Source organism: Narcine bancroftii, chromosome 11 (assembly GCF_036971445.1).
Source record: "Narcine bancroftii isolate sNarBan1 chromosome 11, sNarBan1.hap1, whole genome shotgun sequence".
Lineage (NCBI taxonomy): Eukaryota > Metazoa > Chordata > Chondrichthyes > Torpediniformes > Narcinidae > Narcine > Narcine bancroftii.
The window spans coordinates 13,781,757-13,803,737 of record NC_091479.1 but is presented as its reverse complement, the minus strand read 5'-3'; the positions used below and the strand labels follow the sequence as shown (position 1 = coordinate 13,803,737).

The 21,981-nt window shown below is 57.4% G+C and overlaps 2 protein-coding genes across 2 annotated transcripts in view; both read left to right on the top strand.

Moving 5' to 3' along the window:
- The window catches only part of LOC138745531 (zinc finger protein 208-like), a 38,914-nt gene extending 29,265 nt beyond the window's left edge, over window positions 1–9,649 (top strand). Inside the window, exon 4 of the mRNA XM_069902669.1 lies at window positions 8,462–9,649. Within this exon, the coding sequence (XP_069758770.1) occupies window positions 8,462–9,491 (1,030 nt within the window). The 3' untranslated portion in view covers window positions 9,492–9,649. The remainder of the gene's footprint in view (window positions 1–8,461) is intronic.
- A 9,621-nt stretch (window positions 9,650–19,270) lies between these two features.
- Window positions 19,271–21,981, top strand: part of LOC138745533 (zinc finger protein 850-like) — a 29,325-nt gene continuing 26,614 nt past the window's right edge. The window contains 1 exon segment of the mRNA XM_069902671.1: window positions 19,271–20,631. Coding sequence (XP_069758772.1) covers window positions 19,310–20,631 — 1,322 coding nt within the window. The 5' untranslated portion in view covers window positions 19,271–19,309.

Genomic DNA, 21,981 nt, shown 5'->3' with positions numbered 1-21,981 from the left:
CCCAACCGCACCCACCCAACTCCAACCCCACCACCAACCCACCACCCCACCCAACCCCCAACCGCACCCACCCCCCAACCGCACCCACCCAACTCCAACCCAACTCCAACCCCACCACCAACCCACCACCCCACCCAACCCCCAACCGCACCCACCCAACTCCACCCAACTCCAACCCCACCACCAACCAACCACCCCACCCAACCCCCAACCGCACCCACCCAATTCCACCCAACTCCAACCCCACCACCAACCAACCACCCCACCCAACCCCCAACCACACCCACCCAACTCCAACCCAACTCCAACCCCACCACCAACCCACCACCCCACCCAACCCCCAACCGCACCCACCACCCAACCGCACCAACCCAACTCCAACCCCACCACCAACCAACCACCCCACCCAACCCCCAACCGCACCCACCCAACTCCAACCCAACTCCAACCCCACCACCAAACCACCACCCCACCCAACCCCCAACCGCACCCACCCAACTCCAACCCAACTCCAACCCCACCACCAACCCACCACCCCACCGAACCCCCAACCGCACCCACCCAACTCCAACCCCACCACCAACCCACCACCCCACCCAACCCCCAACCGCACCCACCCAACTCCAACCCCACCACCAACCCACCACCGCACCCAACCCCCAACCGCACCCACCCAACTCCAACCCAACTCCAACCCCACCACCAACCCACCACCGCACCCAACCCCCAACCGCACCCACCCAACTCCAACCCCACCACCAACCCACCACCCCACCCAACCCCCAACCGCACCCACCCAACTCCAACCCAACTCCAACCCCACCACCAACCCACCACCCCACCCAACCCCCAACCGCACCCACCCAACTCCAACCCAACTCCAACCCCACCACCAACTCCACCACCCCACCCAACCCCCAACCGCACCCACCCAACTCCAACCCAACTCCAACCCCACCACCAACCAACCACCCCACCCAACCCCCAACCGCACCCACCCAACTCCAACCCAACTCCAACCCCACCACCAAACCACCACCCCACCCAACCCCCAACCGCACCCACCCAACTCCAACCCAACTCCAACCCCACCACCAACCCACCACCCCACCCAACCCCCAACCGCACCCACCCAACTCCAACCCAACTCCAACCCCACCACCAACCCACCACCCCACCCAACCCCCAACCGCACCCACCCAACTCCACCCAACTCCAACCCCACCACCAACCAACCACCCCACCCAACCCCCAACCGCACCCACCCAACTCCACCCAACTCCAACCCCACCACCAACCAACCACCCCACCCAACCCCCAACCACACCCACCCAACTCCAACCCAACTCCAACCCCACCACCAACCCACCACCCCACCCAACCCCCAACCGCACCCACCCCCCAACAGCACCCACCCAACTCCAACCCCACCACCAACCAACCACCCCACCCAACCCCCAACCGTACCCACCCAACTCCAACCCAACTCCAACCCCACCACCAAACCACCACCCCACCCAACCCCCAACCGCACCCACCCAACTCCAACCCAACTCCAACCCCACCACCAACCCACCACCCCACCGAACCCCCAACCGCACCCACCCAACTCCAACCCCACCACCAACCCACCACCCCACCCAACCCCCAACCGCACCCACCCAACTCCAACCCCACCACCAACCCACCACCGCACCCAACCCCCAACCGCACCCACCCAACTCCAACCCAACTCCAACCCCACCACCAACCCACCACCCCACCCAACCCCCAACCGCACCCACCCAACTCCAACCCCACCACCAACCCACCACCGCACCCAACCCCCAACCGCACCCACCCAACTCCAACCCAACTCCAACCCCACCACCAACCCACCACCCCACCCAACCCCCAACCGCACCCACCCAACCCCCAACCGCACCCACCCAACTCCACCCAACTCCAACCCCACCACCAACCCACCACCCCACCCAACCCCCAACCGCACCCACCCAACTCCAACCCCACCACCAACCCACCACCCCACCCAACCCCCAACCGCACCCACCCCCCAACCGCACCCACCCAACTCCAACCCAACTCCAACCGCACCACCAACCCACCACCCCACCCAACCCCCAACCGCACCCACCCAACTCCACCCAACTCCAACCCCACCACCAACCAACCACCCCACCCAACCCCCAACCGCACCCACCCAACTCCACCCAACTCCAACCCCACCACCAACCAACCACCCCACCCAACCCCCAACCACACCCACCCAACTCCAACCCAACTCCAACCCCACCACCAACCCACCACCCCACCCAACCCCCAACCGCACCCACCCCCCAACCGCACCCACCCAACTCCAACCCCACCACCAACCAACCACCCCACCCAACCCCCAACCGCACCCACCCAACTCCAACCCAACTCCAACCCCACCACCAAACCACCACCCCACCCAACCCCCAACCGCACCCACCCAACTCCAACCCAACTCCAACCCCACCACCAACCCACCACCCCACCGAACCCCCAACCGCACCCACCCAACTCCAACCCCACCACCAACCCACCACCCCACCCAACCCCCAACCGCACCCACCCAACTCCAACCCCACCACCAACCCACCACCGCACCCAACCCCCAACCGCACCCACCCAACTCCAACCCAACTCCAACCCCACCACCAACCAACCACCCCACCCAACCCCCAACCACACCCACCCAACTCCAACCCAACTCCAACCCCACCACCAACCCACCACCCCACCCAACCCCCAACCGCACCCACCCCCCAACCGCACCCACCCAACTCCAACCCCACCACCAACCAACCACCCCACCCAACCCCCAACCGCACCCACCCAACTCCAACCCAACTCCAACCCCACCACCAAACCACCACCCCACCCAACCCCCAACCGCACCCACCCAACTCCAACCCAACTCCAACCCCACCACCAACCCACCACCCCACCGAAACCCCAACCGCACCCACCCAACTCCAACCCCACCACCAACCCACCACCCCACCCAACCCCCAACCGCACCCACCCAACTCCAACCCCACCACCAACCCACCACCGCACCCAACCCCCAACCGCACCCACCCAACTCCAACCCAACTCCAACCCCACCACCAACCCACCACCCCACCCAACCCCCAACCGCACCCACCCAACTCCAACCCCACCACCAACCCACCACCGCACCCAACCCCCAACCGCACCCACCCAACTCCAACCCAACTCCAACCCCACCACCAACCCACCACCCCACCCAACCCCCAACCGCACCCACCCAACCCCCAACCGCACCCACCCAACTCCACCCAACTCCAACCCCACCACCAACCCACCACCCCACCCAACCCCCAACCGCACCCACCCAACTCCAACCCCACCACCAACCCACCACCCCACCCAACCCCAACCGCACCCACCCCCCAACCGCACCCACCCAACTCCAACCCAACTCCAACCCCACCACCAACCCACCACCCCACCCAACCCCCAACCGCACCCACCCAACTCCACCCAACTCCAACCCCACCACCAACCAACCACCCCCCCACCCAACCCCCAACCGCACCCACCCAACTCCAACCCCACCACCAACCCACCACCGCACCCAACCCCCAACCGCACCCACCCAACTCCAACCCAACTCCAACCCCACCACCAACCCACCACCGCACCCAACCCCCAACCGCACCCACCCAACTCCAACCCCACCACCAACCCACCACCCCACCCAACCCCCAACCGCACCCACCCAACTCCAACCCAACTCCAACCCCACCACCAACCCACCACCCCACCCAACCCCCAACCGCACCCACCCAACTCCAACCCAACTCCAACCCCACCACCAACTCCACCACCCCACCCAACCCCCAACCGCACCCACCCAACTCCAACCCAACTCCAACCCCACCACCAACCAACCACCCCACCCAACCCCCAACCGCACCCACCCAACTCCAACCCAACTCCAACCCCACCACCAAACCACCACCCCACCCAACCCCCAACCGCACCCACCCAACTCCAACCCAACTCCAACCCCACCACCAACCCACCACCCCACCCAACCCCCAACCGCACCCACCCAACTCCACCCAACTCCAACCCCACCACCAACCAACCACCCCACCCAACCCCAACCGCACCCACCCAACTCCAACCCCACCACCAACCCACCACCGCACCCAACCCCCAACCGCACCCACCCAACTCCAACCCAACTCCAACCCCACCACCAACCCACCACCGCACCCAACCCCAACCGCACCCACCCAACTCCAACCCCACCACCAACCCACCACCCCACCCAACCCCCAACCGCACCCACCCAACTCCAACCCAACTCCAACCCCACCACCAACCCACCACCCCACCCAACCCCCAACCGCACCCACCCAACTCCAACCCAACTCCAACCCCACCACCAACTCCACCACCCCACCCAACCCCCAACCGCACCCACCCAACTCCAACCCAACTCCAACCCCACCACCAACCAACCACCCCACCCAACCCCCAACCGCACCCACCCAACTCCAACCCAACTCCAACCCCACCACCAAACCACCACCCCACCCAACCCCCAACCGCACCCACCCAACTCCAACCCAACTCCAACCCCACCACCAACCCACCACCCCACCCAACCCCCAACCGCACCCACCCAACTCCAACCCAACTCCAACCCCACCACCAACTCCACCACCCCACCCAACCCCCAACCGCACCCACCCAACTCCAACCCAACTCCAACCCCACCACAAACCACCACCCCACCCAACCCCCAACCGCACCCACCCAACTCCAACCCAACTCCAACCCCACCACCAACCCACCACCGCACCAACCCCCAACCCCCCCCAACCGCACCCACCCCCCAACCGCACCCACCCCCCAACCGCACCCACCCCCCAACCGCACCCACCCCCCAACCGCACCCACCCCCCAACCGCACCCACCCCCCAACCGCACCCACCCCCCAACCGCACCCACCCCCCAACCGCACCCACCCCCAACCGCACCACCCCCCAACCGCACCCACCCCCCAACCGCACCCACCCCCCAACCGCACCCACCCCCCAACCGCACCCACCCCCCAACCGCACCCACCCCCCAACCGCACCCACCCCCCAACCGCACCCACCCCCCAACCGCACCCACCCCCAACCGCACCCCCCCCAACCGCACCCACCCAACTCCAACCCCACCACCAACCAACCACCCCACCCAACCCCCAACCACACCCACCCAACTCCAACCCAACTCCAACCCACCACCAACCCACCACCCCACCCAACCCCCAACCGCACCCACCCCCCAACCGCACCCACCCAACTCCAACCCCACCACCAACCAACCACCCCACCCAACCCCCAACCGCACCCACCCAACTCCAACCCAACTCCAACCCCACCACCAAACCACCACCCCACCCAACCCCCAACCGCACCCACCCAACTCCAACCCAACTCCAACCCCACCACCAACCCACCACCCCACCGAACCCCCAACCGCACCCACCCAACTCCAACCCCACCAACAACCCACCACCCCACCCAACCCCCAACCGCACCCACCCAACTCCAACCCCACCACCAACCCACCACCGCACCCAACCCCCAACCGCACCCACCCAACTCCAACCCAACTCCAACCCCACCACCAACCCACCACCGCACCCAACCCCCAACCGCACCCACCCAACTCCAACCCCACCACCAACCCACCACCCCACCCAACCCCCAACCGCACCCACCCAACTCCAACCCAACTCCAACCCCACCACCAACCCACCACCCCACCCAACCCCCAACCGCACCCACCCAACTCCAACCCAACTCCAACCCCACCACCAACCCACCACCCCACCCAACCTCCAACCGCACCCACCCAACTCCAACCCAACTCCAACCCCACCACCAACCCACCACCCCACCGAACCCCCAACCGCACCCACCCCCCAACCGCACCCACCCAACTCCAACCCAACTCCAACTCCACCACCCCACCCACCCCCCAACCGCACCCACCCAACTCCAACCCAACTCCAACTCCACCACCCCACCCAACCCCCAACCGCACCCACCCAACTCCAACCCAACTCCAACCCCACCACCAACCCACCACCCCACCCAACCCCCAACCGCACCCACCCAACTCCAACCCAACTCCAACCCCACCACCAACCCACCACCCCACCCAACCCCCAACCGCACCCACCCAACTCCAACCCCACCACCAACCCACCACCCCACCCAACCCCCAACCGCACCCACCCCCAACCGCACCCATCCAACTCCAACCCAACTCCAACCCCACCACCAACCCACCACCCCACCCAACCCCCAACCGCACCCACCCAACTCCAACCCAACTCCAACCCCACCACCAACCCACCACCCCACCCAACCCCCAACCGCACCCACCCAACTCCAACCCAACTCCAACCCCACCACCAACCCACCACCCCACCCAACCCCCAACCGCACCCACCCCCAACCGCACCCACCCAACTCCAACCCAACTCCAACTCCACCACCCCACCCAACCCCCAACCGCACCCACCCAACTCCAACCCAACTCCAACCCCACCACCAACCCACCACCCCACCCAACCCCCAAAAGCACCCACCCAACTCCAACCCAACTCCAACCCCACCACCAACCCACCACCCCACCCACCCCCCAACCGCACCCACCCAACTCCAACCCAACTCCAACCCCACCACCAACCCACCACCCCACCGAACCCCCAACCGCACCCACCCAACTCCAACCCAACTCCAACCCCACCACCAACCCACCACCCCACCCAACCCCCAACCGCACCCACCCAACTCCAACCCCACCACCAACCCACCACCCCACCCAACCCCCAACCGCACCCACCCCCAACCGCACCCATCCAACTCCAACCCAACTCCAACCCCACCACCAACCCACCACCCCACCCAACCCCCAACCGCACCCACCCAACTCCAACCCAACTCCAACCCCACCACCAACCCACCACCCCACCCAACCCCCAACCGCACCCACCCAACTCCAACCCAACTCCAACCCCACCACCAACCCACCACCCCACCCAACCCCCAACCGCACCCACCCCCAACCGCACCCACCCCCAACCGCACCCACCCAACTCCAACCCAACTCCAACTCCACCACCCCACCCAACCCCCAACCGCACCCACCCAACTCCAACCCAACTCCAACCCCACCACCAACCCACCACCCCACCCAACCCCCAACCGCACCCACCCAACTCCAACCCAACTCCAACCCCACCACCAACCCACCACCCCACCCACCCCCCAACCGCACCCACCCAACTCCAACCCAACTCCAACCCCACCACCAACCCACCACCCCACCGAACCCCCAACCGCACCCACCCAACTCCAACCCCACCACCAACCAACCACCCCACCCAACCCCCAACCGCACCCACCCAACTCCCACCCCACCCCCAACACAACTCCCACTGCCACCCCCACCCCCACCCCGGGCCTTTCCATTCCCTCACCCGCCCCCCGACAGTGGGGTCCCCGGTGCCGCCCGCCAACCACGGGCGAGTCTCACCTCCACCTGCCCGGTCGCGGAGGGGACGGCGCTGAGGGGACGCACGCGGGCCGGCTGACGTCAGCGCGCACACGCCGGAGGAGAGGGGGCGAAGTGCACGGGCCCTGATCACGTGACGGCTGGACCTCGGGAGGAGGGACCGCGCTGAGCCGGAAGTGTCCGGGGAACCGGGAAGTAGAGGAATAAAAGGGGAGAGGGGGGAGAGATCGAAAGGGAAACCTGCAGGAAAGGGATCGGTGAAGCTGTTCTTTGCGGGGCCCGGGGTTGCTCACGGCCGGCTGGAGGGCGCTTCCCCCCGGCACCCGGCCTCGGCCTTGATTGAACCCGCTGTCCGGGAGCCGGCATCGGGCTGCGCACGCCCGGGACAGGACTGCATTGATCTATCCCCTGGCCCCCCCCCTCTGGCCCCCCCCTCTGGCCCCCCCCTCTGGTTCCCCCCCCCTCTGGTGTCCCCCCCCCTCTGGTGTCCCCCCCCCCTCTGGTGTCCCCCCCCCTCTGGTGTCCCCCCCCCCTCTGGTGTCCCCCCCCCTCTGGTGTCCCCCCCCCTCTGGTGTCCCCCCCCCTCTGGTGTCCCCCCCCCTCTGGTGTCCCCCCCCCTCTGGTGTCCCCCCCCCTCTGGTCCCCCCCCCTCTGGTCCCCCCCCCCTCTGGTCCCCCCCCCCCTCTGGTCCCCCCTCCCCTCTGGTCCCCCCCCCCTCTGGTCCCCCCCCCCTCTGGTCCCCCCCCCCTGCTCCCCCCCCCCTCTGCTCCCCCCCCCCTGGTGTCCCCCCCCCTCTGGTCCCCCCCCCTCTGGTCCCCATGAACCCGTTTCAGTGCTCCGCCTGCGGGAAGAACTTCAAAGGGTCCAGTGACTTAACGAGGCACCAGAGGGTCCACACGGGGGAGAGACCCTTCACCTGCCCTGAGTGCGGCAAGGGCTTCACCCAGATCTCCAATTTGAGGACCCACCAGAGGCTCCACACTGGGGAGAGACCCTTCACCTGCCCCGAGTGCAAGAAGGCTTTCACCACTTTGTCAAACCTTGACAAGCACCAGTGGGTCCACACGGGGGAGAAACCCTTCAACTGCCCTGAGTGTGGCAAGGGCTTCACTCAGACCTCCAGCCTGAGGACCCACCAGCGGGTCCACACCGGGGAGAGGCCCTTCACCTGCCCTGAGTGCGGCAAGGGCTTCACTCACAACTCCAGCCTGAGGAATCACCAGTGGGTCCACACCGGGGAGAGGCCCTTCACCTGCCCTGAGTGCGGCAAGGGCTTCACTCACAACTCCAACCTGAGGACCCACCAGCGGATCCACACCGGGGAGAAGCCCTTCACCTGCCCTGAGTGTGGCAAGGGCTTCATCCAGATCTTCAATCTGAAAACCCACCAGCGGGTTCACACCGGGGAGAGGCCCTACAGCTGCCCTGAGTGCAAGAAGTCCTTCACCACATGGGCAAACCTTGAGAAACATCAATGGATCCACACTGAGGAGAAGCCCTTCACTTGTCCCAAGTGCTGCAAGGGATTCACCCAGACCTCCGACCTGCTGAACCATCAGCGGGTGCACACTGGAGAAAAGCCATTCTTCTGTCCCAAGTGTGGAAAGTGCTTCACCCAGACCTCCACCCTGTGGCTGCACCAACGTGTCCACACCCAGGAAAAGCCATTTGCCTGCCTCGAGTGCGGCAAGTGCTTTACCCAGACCTCGAACCTGCTGACCCACCAGAGGGTCCACACTGGGGAGAGGCCCTTTACCTGCCTCGAGTGTGGCAAGAGCTTCACCCACTCCTCCAGCCTGAAGAACCACCAGCGGGTCCACACCGGCGAGAGGCCTTTCACCTGCTTCAGCTGCAGCAAGAGCTTCTCCCAATTATCCGGCCTGTTGAAGCACCAGCAGGTCCATAAGTGAGCGGGATTCTTGTTAATCTGACCTCACACCCTTGTTATTCTAACAAGAGACGGACCATGTCCAACATCCCATCCCCATCCAGCTAATCTTAACTGCCCTGTCACTGTCCTGCAGCTTAATGTAATTGGCATGTGCCAAATAAATGACCTGGACGTTGACTCTCTGGTGTAGTGTCTGTTGAATAGTGAGTGCTGTACTTGTGCTTTATATAGTATTATTTCAATGGTCTTTCTACTGTTGAACCACAGAGCAGCACAGAAGCAGGTCATTTGGCCCATCAATTCTGTGCTAAATTGCTATTTTGCCCAGTCCTGTAAACTGTAAGTCAACTGATAGCTTCATCCTTCTCTCCCTATTCTGGTGATGGAGGAGGCTGGGGAAATGTGGAATTGGGGTGCTTGGCAGCTCATTCGACATGCGCACCACACTGAGTAAAGTTAAATAATGGGGGTCTGCAGACACCAGGACTGCAGTGCAATCCTTGAGAAACCAGGTATGAATAAAAAGGTGGAGAGGAGGGAGGCAGAGTCATAGATGGATACAGATGGGCAGGGAGGATCAAAAAAGGATAGGGGGTAGCTCTCATTGTGAAGGGGAGTGGAGAGCTGGTGGAAAGGAGATGAGGAATAGGGAAAGAGAGAGTGACTCAGAGGAGAGGTTTATTGGAAACGGGAGAAGTTGGGAGCTGGTGGAAAGGAGATGAGGAATAGGGAATGAGAGAGGGACTCAGAGGAGAGGTTTATTGGAAACTGGAGAAGTTGGGAGCTGGTGGAAAGGAGATGAGGAATAGGGAAAGAGAGAGGGACTCAGAGGAGAGGTTTATTGGAAACTGGAGAAGTTGGGAGCTGGTGGAAAGGAGATGAGGAATAGGGAATGAGAGAGGGACTCAGAGGAGAGGTTTATTGGAAACTGGAGAAGTTGGGAGCTGGTGGAAAGGAGATGAGGAATAGGGAAAGAGAGAGGGACTCAGAGGAGAGGTTTATTGGAAACGGGAGAAGTTGGGAGCTGGTGGAAAGGAGATGAGGAATAGGGAATGAGAGAGGGACTCAGAGGAGAGGTTTATTGGAAACGGGAGAAGTTGAGAGCTGGTGGAAAGGAGATGAGGAATAGGGAATGAGAGAGGGACTCAGAGGAGAGGTTTATTGGAAACTGGAGAAGTTGGGAGCTGGTGGAAAGGAGATGAGGAATAGGGAAAGAGAGAGGGACTCAGAGGAGAGGTTTATTGGAAACGGGAGAAGTTGGGAGCTGGTGGAAAGGAGATGAGGAATAGGGAAAGAGAGAGGGACTCAGAGGAGAGGTTTATTGGAAACGGGAGAAGTTGGGAGCTGGTGGAAAGGAGATGAGGAATAGGGAATGAGAGAGGGACTCAGAGGAGAGGTTTATTGGAAACTGGATAAGTTGGGAGCTGGTGGAAAGGAGATGAGGAATAGGGAAAGAGAGAGGGACTCAGAGGAGAGGTTTATTGGAAACGGGAGAAGTTGGGAGCTGGTGGAAAGGAGATGAAGAATAGGGAATGAGAGAGGGACTCAGAGGAGAGGGAAACTGGAGAAGATGATGTTAATCCCATCTGGTTGGAAACGATCCAGATGGAATATTAGAGGTTCCTTCAATTTGCAGGTAGACTCAGTTTGGTAGAGCACAAGGTCGTGGAAAGAGAAGTGGGTGTGGGAATGGGGCCTACAATTGATATGGTTGCTCACCGAGAGGTCCCTGTTTGCAGAGTGAAGGTGCTCAACAAAATGAACTTCGTGTCTTGCATCCAGTCTCTGATACAGAGGAGGCCACATCGGGAACAATATACTCCTGAGTCATGGTTCCCCTCTCCCACGCCCGGGTCTGTTGAAAATCTTTCCCTTGTTGCCTTAAATCTACACCTTGCAGTTTTAGATTCCCCCGCCCCCCCCCCCCCCCCCCCCAATCTTGGGGAAAAGATGATGACTGACTAGCTTCTCCATGCCCTTGGTGATTTCATGAATCTCCATAAGGTCCTGTCTCCCTCACTTCCTATGCTCCATCCTCGCCTTACAATTCACAAGAATGTTGAATTTTTTTGGGCTCATTCTGCCTTGTTTGAGGCAATTTATCCGCAGGCACGCAGTTTTCCATGGCATTTCCTTTGGAAAGCAAGAGGGGGAGTACGTTTCGCGCAGCGGTTAGCGCAACACCATTACAGCACCAGTGATTGGGACTCGAATCACGTGCTGTCTGTAAGGTCTATTTATATTTTCTCCGTATCTTTGTGGGTTTTCCTTGGCCAATCCAGTTTCCTACCAACATTTGAAACGTACTGGGGGTGTAGGTCAATTGGGCGGCATGGACACAACCGAAATGGCCCGTTACTGTGCTGTCTGTCTAATTTTATTTTCAAAAAATAAAATTTGAGTCTGTGTCCACCTCACTTTGACAGCTTCTCCCAGTCTGATGCCACTCACTATACAGAAGGGATTCTCAGCATGCCTGCCCCAATCACTTTGCAACCAACTCCCTTGGTTCTTCTGCCTTGCATCAAATTGGAATTTCTCTGCAAGGTCCGCAACCTACAACAGGATCCCACCACCAGACACATCGTTCCCCTCCCTGCAGGGACCACTCCACTCCCTTTGTAACTGCCTAGCCTCCTCGTCCCTTCCTCCTAATTCCCCCAACTGAGAGCCACACTTGTGTCTGCACCAAGTGCTCCACCCACATCTCCAGGCTCGCCTCCTTACAAGTAAAGCAACACTTCTCTCGTGACTTTGCAAAGCATCTTCCACTGCATCCGTTCCTTATGCTGGGACCTCGATATAGGGGCGACGGGAGGAGACTGGGAGATCGGTTTATCTGCAGGAGGCGGGGCAATTGCTGTTCGTCGACTTCTTGCGGGAAAACCATCTCAAGTGTTTCTGATGTGGCCCAAAATTATTTTCATTTTCTCGGGCTCCAAGAATCCTACATTTGTCATGATAATGAATATGTATGAGATGTTCCGGAAGTCATGTGGTATGAGAGAGAGAGATAAGAGCACAAGCAAGAGAACAAAGGAAACAGGAAAATAAAGCCACTGGGAGAAGTTTACCTGATAAAACTTGTGTTTAATGTTTTATTAACTTCACATTTCGGGCCACAATGTGACATTGGCAACGAGGATGAAAGAAGCTTGAAGAAAATTAAAGACTAAACAAGATTACAGAGGATTACAGACAACTTCAAGGTGATAAGAATTTTCTCTTTGACTGAGTACTTTTGGGGCTGGAATATTTCCTCATGGCTGGGGCAGACAGTGACTTTCTAACACATAGTGGAATTGCTCATTTTGACCCAACGGGTGATGCAAGCACTGTAAGTGTGAAGTGGAAGGCATAGCTGGAAGAATTTGAATCCTACGCCGACAGTCGTGGCCTATTTCTAGATACCGGTACAGTTGAACAAAAAGCGCAGAGAAGGGCGTTACTTCTTTTCACTGCAGGACCCTCAGTTCGGGAAACATTTAAGACACTTTTGAATACTGGAAGAAAGGATGAGTACTGGAAAGCGGTAGATGCATTAAATGCACACTATGTAGTGACACCGAATGCTACATTTCAACGCCATTTGTTTCGGAGAACGAGACAAGAAGATGGCCAGACAATTGCTCAGTACGTGACGAGACTACGCCAGCTAGCTGTTGGATGCAATTACATGCCAGCTGATTTGGACAAGCAATTATTGGATCAAGTCGTACAGCACTGCAGATCGGATAAACTCAGAAGACGTCTACTGGAAAGAGGGAGTGAGTTGGAACTCACCGATGCTTTAACCATTGCGGCTGCATTAGAGGCTGTTGAAGGGCAATTTCATACCATGACCCTGAAAGACAACTCAAGCCAGCAAATTAAGAGGCTCTCACATCGCCATAATCAGCCAAGATATATGTTGACACAGGACGTGGAGTGTTATCGATGTGGAAACTGAGGTCACTTTGGAAAAGACCCATATTGCCCGGCCAAAGGCAAAGTTTGCAGAAAGTGTGGAGGTAAGGACCACTTTGCAAAGAAGTGCAAAAGCAAGTCCAATGCAGACCAGAAGAGGAAGAGTACAACTTCCAAAGGCAAAGCCTGGGGGAAAGGAAAGTATCCTGGAAAGAAAGACACCATTCGCCAGATAGACGGTGACGATGATGATACCCAGGAGGAACAGAGTTGTTACCAATTTACGTTGAATGAAGTACGTCATGAGAAGGTCCCAGTGATCATTGGTGGAGTGACAGTGCAGGTCATTGTAGACTCAGGCAGTGACAGTAATGTGATTGATCGACATTTATGAGAGAAGTTGAAAAGGAAAAAGATCATCTGTACCTCAAAGAAGTGTTCCAAGAAACTGTATCCATACACAGCAACCAAGCCATTGCAGACCATTGGATGTTTTACTGCAACTGTTGAAGCTGGAGATAAGTACACCGAAGCAGAGTTTATGGTCATAGAAGAGAGGGGAGAACCATTGCTGAGTAGAAGCACAGCGCAAGACCTGGCAATACTTCATATTGGAGCTGTGTCAATTCAATTCAGTCATACGAGGATATGAAGCAAGAATTCCCCGCAGTCTTCCAAGGAGTAGGAAAGCTGAAAGGTCGACAATTGAAGCTAGCGGTAGATGAAACGGTCAAACCCAAGGCACAACCAATGCGCCGAACTCCGTTTGGACTTCGTGGGAAAGTCGAAGCCAAAATTAAAGAATTGATCGAACAAGACATTATTGAACCGGTGGAACATTCAACACAATGGGTCAGTCCCGTAGTGATTGTGCCCAAACCAAAGGGTGACATAAGACTATGTGTTGACATGAGAATGGCCAATGAAGCTATAATTAGAGAACGACACCCTATACCAACAGTGGAAGAAATACTTCAAGAACTAACTACCAGTAAGGTATTCTCAAAAATTGATCTGAAATGGGGCTATCATCAATTTGAGCTGGATCCAGGTTCCCGAGATGTGACAACATTTGTGACTCACTGTGGATTGTATCATTACAAGAGACTATCATTTGGAATTAATGCAGCTTCGGAGATCTACCAGTATGAAATCCATCGAGTGATTCAAGGCATTCCTGGAGTTGCCAACATTTCTGACGACATCATAGTCCATGCACCAACGAAGGAAGAGCATGACAAACGGTTGAGGCGTGTACTATCTAGACTACAGGAGGCAGGCCTTACCGTGAATGGAAACAAGTGCCAGTTCGGTGTGTCAGAAATGGACTTCATGGGACACAGACTTACAAGGGAAGGACTAAACCCTGCAGAGGCCAAGGTGAAAGCTATTGAAGAGGCACGTGCACCTCAGAACGCAACAGAGGTGAGGAGTTTCCTAGGATTGGTTAATTTTTGTGCAAAGTTCATTCCTAATTTCGCTACAGTGGCAGAACCACTAAGGAAACTAACCAGGAAAGGTGTACCATTTCATTTTGGATCTGAGCAGAAGAAAACGTTCACAGCGCTGAAGCAAAGCCTGACAGATGCAAAAACTCTTGGATATTACGAACCGGCGGCATCAACCAAAGTCATAGCGGATGCCAGCCCGGTTGGTTTAGGAGCTGTGTTGGTCCAGATGCATGATGGAGGACCAAGAATCATTGCCTATGCCAGCAGATCGTTATCAGATGTGGAAAGAAGACACTCTCAGACAGAGAAAGAAGCACTCGGACTTGTATGGGCCTGTGAGAGGTTCCATGCATATTTATACGGCATTGAATTTGAACTCATCACAGATCATAAGCCATTAGAGGTGATCTATGCACCTAGATCCAAACCATGTGCCAGAATAGAGAGATGGGTACTCAGACTACAACCCTACAAATATAAAGTAATCCACATTGCAGGGAAAACAAACATTGCTGATCCGCTGTCCAGATTGGTGAAGGATGGTGGTCCACAATCCAAGTCAGAATTGGGAACAGAAACAGAGAGCTTTGTACGTTTCGTAGCTATTCAGGCGACACCGAAAGCTGTGAGTACGAAGGAAGTCGAGAGAGAATCCGAACGTGATCCAGAACTCAGGGAAGTAAGAGAATGCATACAGAGTGGACAATGGGACAAGTGTACTCACAAGGCTTACATTCCCATTAGAGACGAACTTTGTTGCATCAGACAGTGTGTATTGAGAGGTTGCAGATTGGTGATACCGCAAAGATTGAGACCGAAGATTGTATCCTTAGCACATGAAGGACACCTAGGCATTGTTGGTTACAAGCAAAACCTCAGAACCAAGGTTTGGTGGCCAGGTTGTGATAAAGACGCAGAGAAATTTGTTAAAACTTGTCACGGATGTCAAATCACAAGTAGGAGTAATCCGCCAGAACCGATCCGGAGTACGCAACTTCCGACAGGACCATGGATCGACGTAGCTGTTGATTTTCTTGGACCTTTACCGACGGGTGAATCAATTATGGTAGTAATAGATTACTACAGCAGATACTATGAGTACGTGGTGTTGAAGTCCACAACCACTGAAAAAACAATACAAGCGTTAGCAGAGACATTCGCAAGATATGGATTACCTGTTACATTACACTCTGACAATGGTCCACAATTCATTTCAGAGACATTTGCGGAATACATGAGGACCACAGGTATCCACCATCATAAAGTAACTCCGAAATGGCCGCAAGCCAACGGAGAAGTAGAGAGACAAAATCAGTCCATTGAAAAACGATTGAGGATTGCACACGCAGGACAAAATTGGCGAGAAGCATTGGCTGTCTATCGAGCAACGCCTCATGCAACCACTGGAAAAAGTCCTGCAGAAGCATTTTTTGGGAGAAAAATCCGCACAAAAATGCCAGAAATAAAGGAAATCCAAGACGACCAGATGAGCGACCACGATGCTGAAAAGAAAGGTGTAGTAAAGCTGTACACAGATTCGAAACGTGGAGCCAAGTACTCAGACATCATGCCAGGAGATAATGTTCTAGTGAGGCATGAAACTGGTGGTAAGCTAGACACACCTTATTACCATCAACCCTATACTGTCGTATCCAGAACTGGCAGTATGGTGACAGTCAAGTCTCCGACTGGAGTCCTGTATAAGAGAAATGTATCAGGTGTAAAAAGGTACCAGTCCAGAGATATATCGAGCGATGAGATTGAAAGGCCAATACGAGATGCTGAAACTGAGAGACCTGATGATGTTCCAGAGGCAGTTACAAGCACTCCTGATGAAGTGACTAGAGCGCCAGAAACACCTGAAGCCGTGGCGAGCAGTATTTCCGACGCTGAGAGTGAACAACCGAGAAGCGACAACAATATCGCAGGCAGGCCGAAACGAAACCGGAAAGCGCCCAAACGATACGAAGACTTTGTGCCATAGTTTTAATAAGAGCTTTGGGACAGTATTTTAATCTTATATCATAAAATGCATGTATGAGTGCTGTAGGAAGTAAATTTTATGTGGTAGAGTTATTGTATTACCATTAGTTACGATGTTTGTAGGTTTCCGAGGGATATTGGTAAGTGAAGGTAAAGTTTATTTCTGATTAAAGGAGGGATGTCACAATGATGAATATGTATGAGATGTACCAGAAGTCACGTGGTATGAGAGAGAGAGATAAGAGCACAAGCAGGAGAACAAAGGATTCGGGAAAATAAAGCCACTGGGAGAAGTTTACCTGATAAAACTTGTGTTTAATGTTTTTTTAACTTCACATTTCGGGCCACATATGTGACAACATTAACCTCTGCTAATTACTTAATGTCCACGCTTCCCTTCATCTGTTTTCCATCCTTTCGTTTGCATACATTTCCTCGCACCTTTTCCCTATGTTCTCCCAGTTCTTGCATCGCGGTTTCTCACCGCCCTGCACTGTCGAATCTTTCCATCCTTGTCAACTCAGCCAATTGGCCTGAGATACTCAAAGTCCCCCTCCATCCCCCACCACCCCCCCCCACACGTCTCTCCCTCCAGCCCCTTATTTCTCTCCCCCCCCCGTCACTCCCTCCAGCCCCTTCTCTCTCCCCCCGTCTCTCCCGCCAGCCCCTTCTCTCTCCCTCAAGCGCCTTGTCTCTCCACCCCCCACCCCACCAGATTCCCTCCGGCCCCTTCTATCTCGCCCCATCCCCCCCCGTCTCTCCCTCCAGCCCCTTCTCACTCCCCCAGTCTCTCCCACCTGCCCTTCATTTCATATCCCCCCCCATCTCTCCCCCCCCCCCCCGTCTCTCCTTCCCCAGCCCCTTCTCTCTCCCTCAAGCGCCTTGTCTCTCCACCCCCCACCCCACCAGACTCCCTCCGGCCCCTTCTATCTCGCCCCATCCCCCCCCGTCTCTCCCTCCAGCCCCTTCTCACTCCCCCAGTCTCTCCCAACTGCCCTTCATTTCATATCCCCCCCCATCTCTCCCCCCCCCCGTCTCTCCTTCCCCAGCCCCTTCTCTCTCCCTCAAGCGCCTTGTCTCTCCACCCCCCACCCCACCAGACTCCCTCCGGCCCCTTCTCTCTCGCCCCATCCCCTTCTCTCTCGCCCCATCCCCCCCATCTCTCCCCCAGCCCCTTCTCACTCCATCAAGTCTCTCCCCCCACCCATTCCCTCCCTCCAGCCCCTTCTCTCTCCCCCCGTCTCTCCCTCCAGCCCCTTCTCTCTCCCCCCCGTCTCGCCCTCCAGCCCCTTTTCTCTCGCCCCATCCCCTTCTCTCTCGCCCCATCCCCCCCATCTCTCCCCAGCCCCTTCTCACTCCATCAAGTCTCTCCCCCCACCCATTCCCTCCCTCCAGCCCCTTCTCTCTCCACCCCCGTCTCTCCCTCCAGTCCCTCTCTTCCCCCTGTCTCCCTCCACCCCATTTTCACTCCCCCCGGTCTCCCCTCCAGCCCCTTCTCACTCCCCAAGTCTCTCCCCCCACCCATTCCCTCCCTCCGGCTCCTTCTCTTCCCCCCCCCCATGCCCTTCATTTCATATCCCCCCCCCCCCATCTCTCCCCCCTCCCCCTCTCTGACCCCCCCCCCTTCCCCCCGGACCACTCCGGCTCGGGACTCTCCCTCTCCGCTCGCTGCCGCCGCCCACGAGGTCTCTTTGGCCCCGCGGCGCCGTTTTGTCGGGAGATTGGGACGTCGGAGCTTGACCGCGCCGGGTGGGGAGTGGGGTCCGGCCGCGAGCGATGGCGAGGCCTGTTACCCAGACGTCTCCTCGGCCCAGACCGGGCCCCGTCCCCGGGCAAGCCGGGAGTGCGCAGGTGCGCGCGGAGTGACGTCACGCGCCGGGCAGCCGCACCAGGGCTCCAGGCCTTGCTGCCCGGGCGGGAGGAGAGCGGAGCAGCGGGGCCCGGGGTTGCTCACGGCCGGCTGGAGGGCGCTTCCCCCCGGCACCCGGCCTCGGCCTTGATTGAACCCGCTGTCCGGGAGCCGGCATCGGGCTGCGCACGCCCGGGACAGGACTGCATTGATCTATCCCCTGGCCCCCCCTCTGGTGTCCCCCCCCTCTGGCCCCCCCCTCTGATCCCCCCCCCTCTGGTGTCCCCCCCCCCTCTGGTGTCCCCCCCCCCTCTGGTGTCCCCCCCCTCTGGTGTCCCCCCCCCCTCTGGTGTCCCCCCCCCTCTGGTGTCCCCCCCCCCACCCTCTGGTGTCCCCCCCCCCTGGTGTCCCCCCCCACCCTCTGGCGTCCCCCCCCTCTGGCGTCCCCCCCACCCTCTGGTGTCCCCCCCACCCTCTGGTGTCCCCCCCCACCCTCTGGTGTCCCCCCCCCCTCTGGTGTCCCCCCCCTCTGGTCCCCCCCCCTCTGGTGTCCCCCCCCCCTCTGGTGTCCCCCCCCCTCTGGTGTCCCCCCCCTCTGGTCCCCCCCACCCTCTGGTCCCCCCCCTCTGGTCCCCCCCTCTGGTCCCCATGAACCCGTTTCAGTGCTCCGCCTGCGGGAAGAACTTCAAAGGGTCCAGTGACTTAACGAGGCACCAGAGGGTCCACACGGGGGAGAGACCCTTCACCTGCCCTGAGTGCGGCAAGGGCTTCACCCAGATCTCCAATTTGAGGACCCACCAGAGGGTCCACACCGGGGAGAGACCCTTCACCTGCTCCGAGTGCGAGAAGGCTTTCACCCACATCTGCAGTTTAAGGACCCACCAGCGGGTCCACACGGGGGAGAGACCCTTCACCTGCCCCGAGTGCGGGAAGGCCTTAACCACGTTGTCAAGCCTTGAGAAACACCAGCGGGTCCACACCGGGGAGAAGCCTTTCACCTGCCCTGAGTGCTGCAAGGGATTCACCACAAGTTCAGGTGTTCAGAAACACCGATTGCTCCACACCGGGGAGAAGCCTTTCACCTGCCCCGAGTGTGGCAAGAGTTTCACCCAGTCATCCCACCTGCGGTCCCACCAATGGGTTCACACCGGTGAGAGGCCCTTCACCTGCCCCGAGTGCGACAAAGGATTCACCGAGCCGTCCCACCTGCGGACACACCAGCGGGTCCACTCTGGGGAAAGGCCATTCACCTGCCCCGAGTGCGACAAGGGCTTCACCAGGAGGGCAGGCCTTCAGAAACACCAATTGCTTCACACCGGGGAGAAGCCATTCACTTGCCCCGAGTGTGACAAGAGCTTCATCACGAGACAAGGCTTTCAGAAACACCGATTGCTCCATACCGGTGAGAAGCCTTTCACCTGCACCGAGTGCGGCAAGAGCTTCTCCCAGTCATCCCACCTGTGGTCCCACCAGTGGGTCCACACCAGGGAGAGGCCCTTCACCTGCCCCGAGTGTGACAAGGGCTTCTGCCAGATCTCCAATTTGAGGACCCACCAGTGGGTCCACACCAGGGAGAGGCCCTTCACCTGCCCTGAGTGCGGCAAGGGCTTCACTCACAACTCCAGCCTGAGGACCCACCAGCGGGTCCACACCGGGGAGTGGCCCTTCACTTGCCCTGAGTGCGGCAAGGGCTTCATCCAGATCTTCAATCTGAGAACCCACCAGCGGGTCCACACTGGGGAGAGGCCCTTCACCTGCCCCGAGTGCGACAAGGGCTTCACCAGGAGGGCAGGCCTTCAGAAACACCGATTGCTCCATACCGGAGAGAAGCCATTCACCTGCCCAGAGTGCGGCAAGAGCTTCACCCAATCCTCCAGCCTGAGGAACCATCAGCGGGTCCACACCGGCGAGAGGCCTTTCACCTGCTTTAGCTGCAGCAAGAGCTTCTCCAAATCATCCGGCCTGGTGAAGCACCAGCAGGTCCACAAGTGAGCTGGATTCTGTTGTTAATCTGACCCCACATCCCTGTTATTCTAGCCAGGGATGTACCGTGCCCATCATCCCATCCCTATCTAACTAATCTTAACAGCCCTGTCACTGTCCTGCAGCTTAATATACTTGGTACATGCCAAATAAATGACCTGGACCTTGACTCTCTGGTGTGTTGTCTATTGAATAGCGAGGGCTGTGCTTGTGCTTTACATAGGATTATTTGAATGGTCTTTCTACTGTTGAACCACAGAACAGTGCAGAAGCAGGTCATTTGCCCCATCCATTCTGTGCTAAATTGCTATTTTGCCCAATCCTGTGAACTTAACTCAACTGATAGCTTCTCCCGTCTCTCCCTATTCTGGTGATGGAGGAGGCTAGGGGAAGGTGGTATTAGGGAGCTTGGCCATTTTGGGAGAAGTACTTGAGGAGGAGGAAGGGGTAAGAGTCTGGAAGCCTTTGCTGCATGTGAGAATGGGTGTTTCCTAAACTGTGGGAGGAAACTGGAGGAAACCTACATGGTCACGGGGAGGGTGTACAACTCGTTACAACCTCTGGTGGGTTTGGTGTAAGACTGCAATGTGTATGGTACTGCAATCCAACCATTTACACAGAACGTTCAGATTTATCTTCTTGTCAGAGGACATACATGACATCTGAAATTCCTTTTTCTGCGGACGAAACAGAATCACCACTTATTGGGAACGAAAAACTGTACTCAACGCACACGTAAACAAATAAAGAAATGTAAACAAACTGATTGTGGAATAGCGAGAGAAAACAAAGTGCAAAAATGAGAGTGCTTAACTGAGTCCCTGATGAGTTTATTGTTGAGGAGTAGCAGCTATTTGTAAACCTTATACCTCTTTCCTGATGGTAGCAGCGAGAACAACGGGATAATTTTTCTGAAAAAAATTTGAAATTATCCTTCTATGTTATCAATCTCAGCCACATACAGTAGAGTGGTAATTAATAGCAGTATTTCTCCATAATGTTGTTGTAGCGTCTTTGCAGTCTATCTTAAAACTAAGGCATGTCCCATGAACAAATAACTGGTTAATTCTCCTATTACTTTTAACGTATTGTGCCCATTTCATTTGTCAAAGTGCACTATTCTCAAAGGATAATGAAGGTCTGTAATGCAGCACTTTTGGAGAAAAAAAAGTGACCAGTGGGTTGTGAGATGTTTTGGGGTTTAAAATGTAGTATTCACAAATTCTGTTCTTTCATTTCCTATTTATTTTTAGCCTCTGCTGTGCATTTTCCTTTTCTGCTTCACTTTTGAAGGGCTGCCTGAATGTCAACTCTCCTCGATCTTGACACTGAACTAT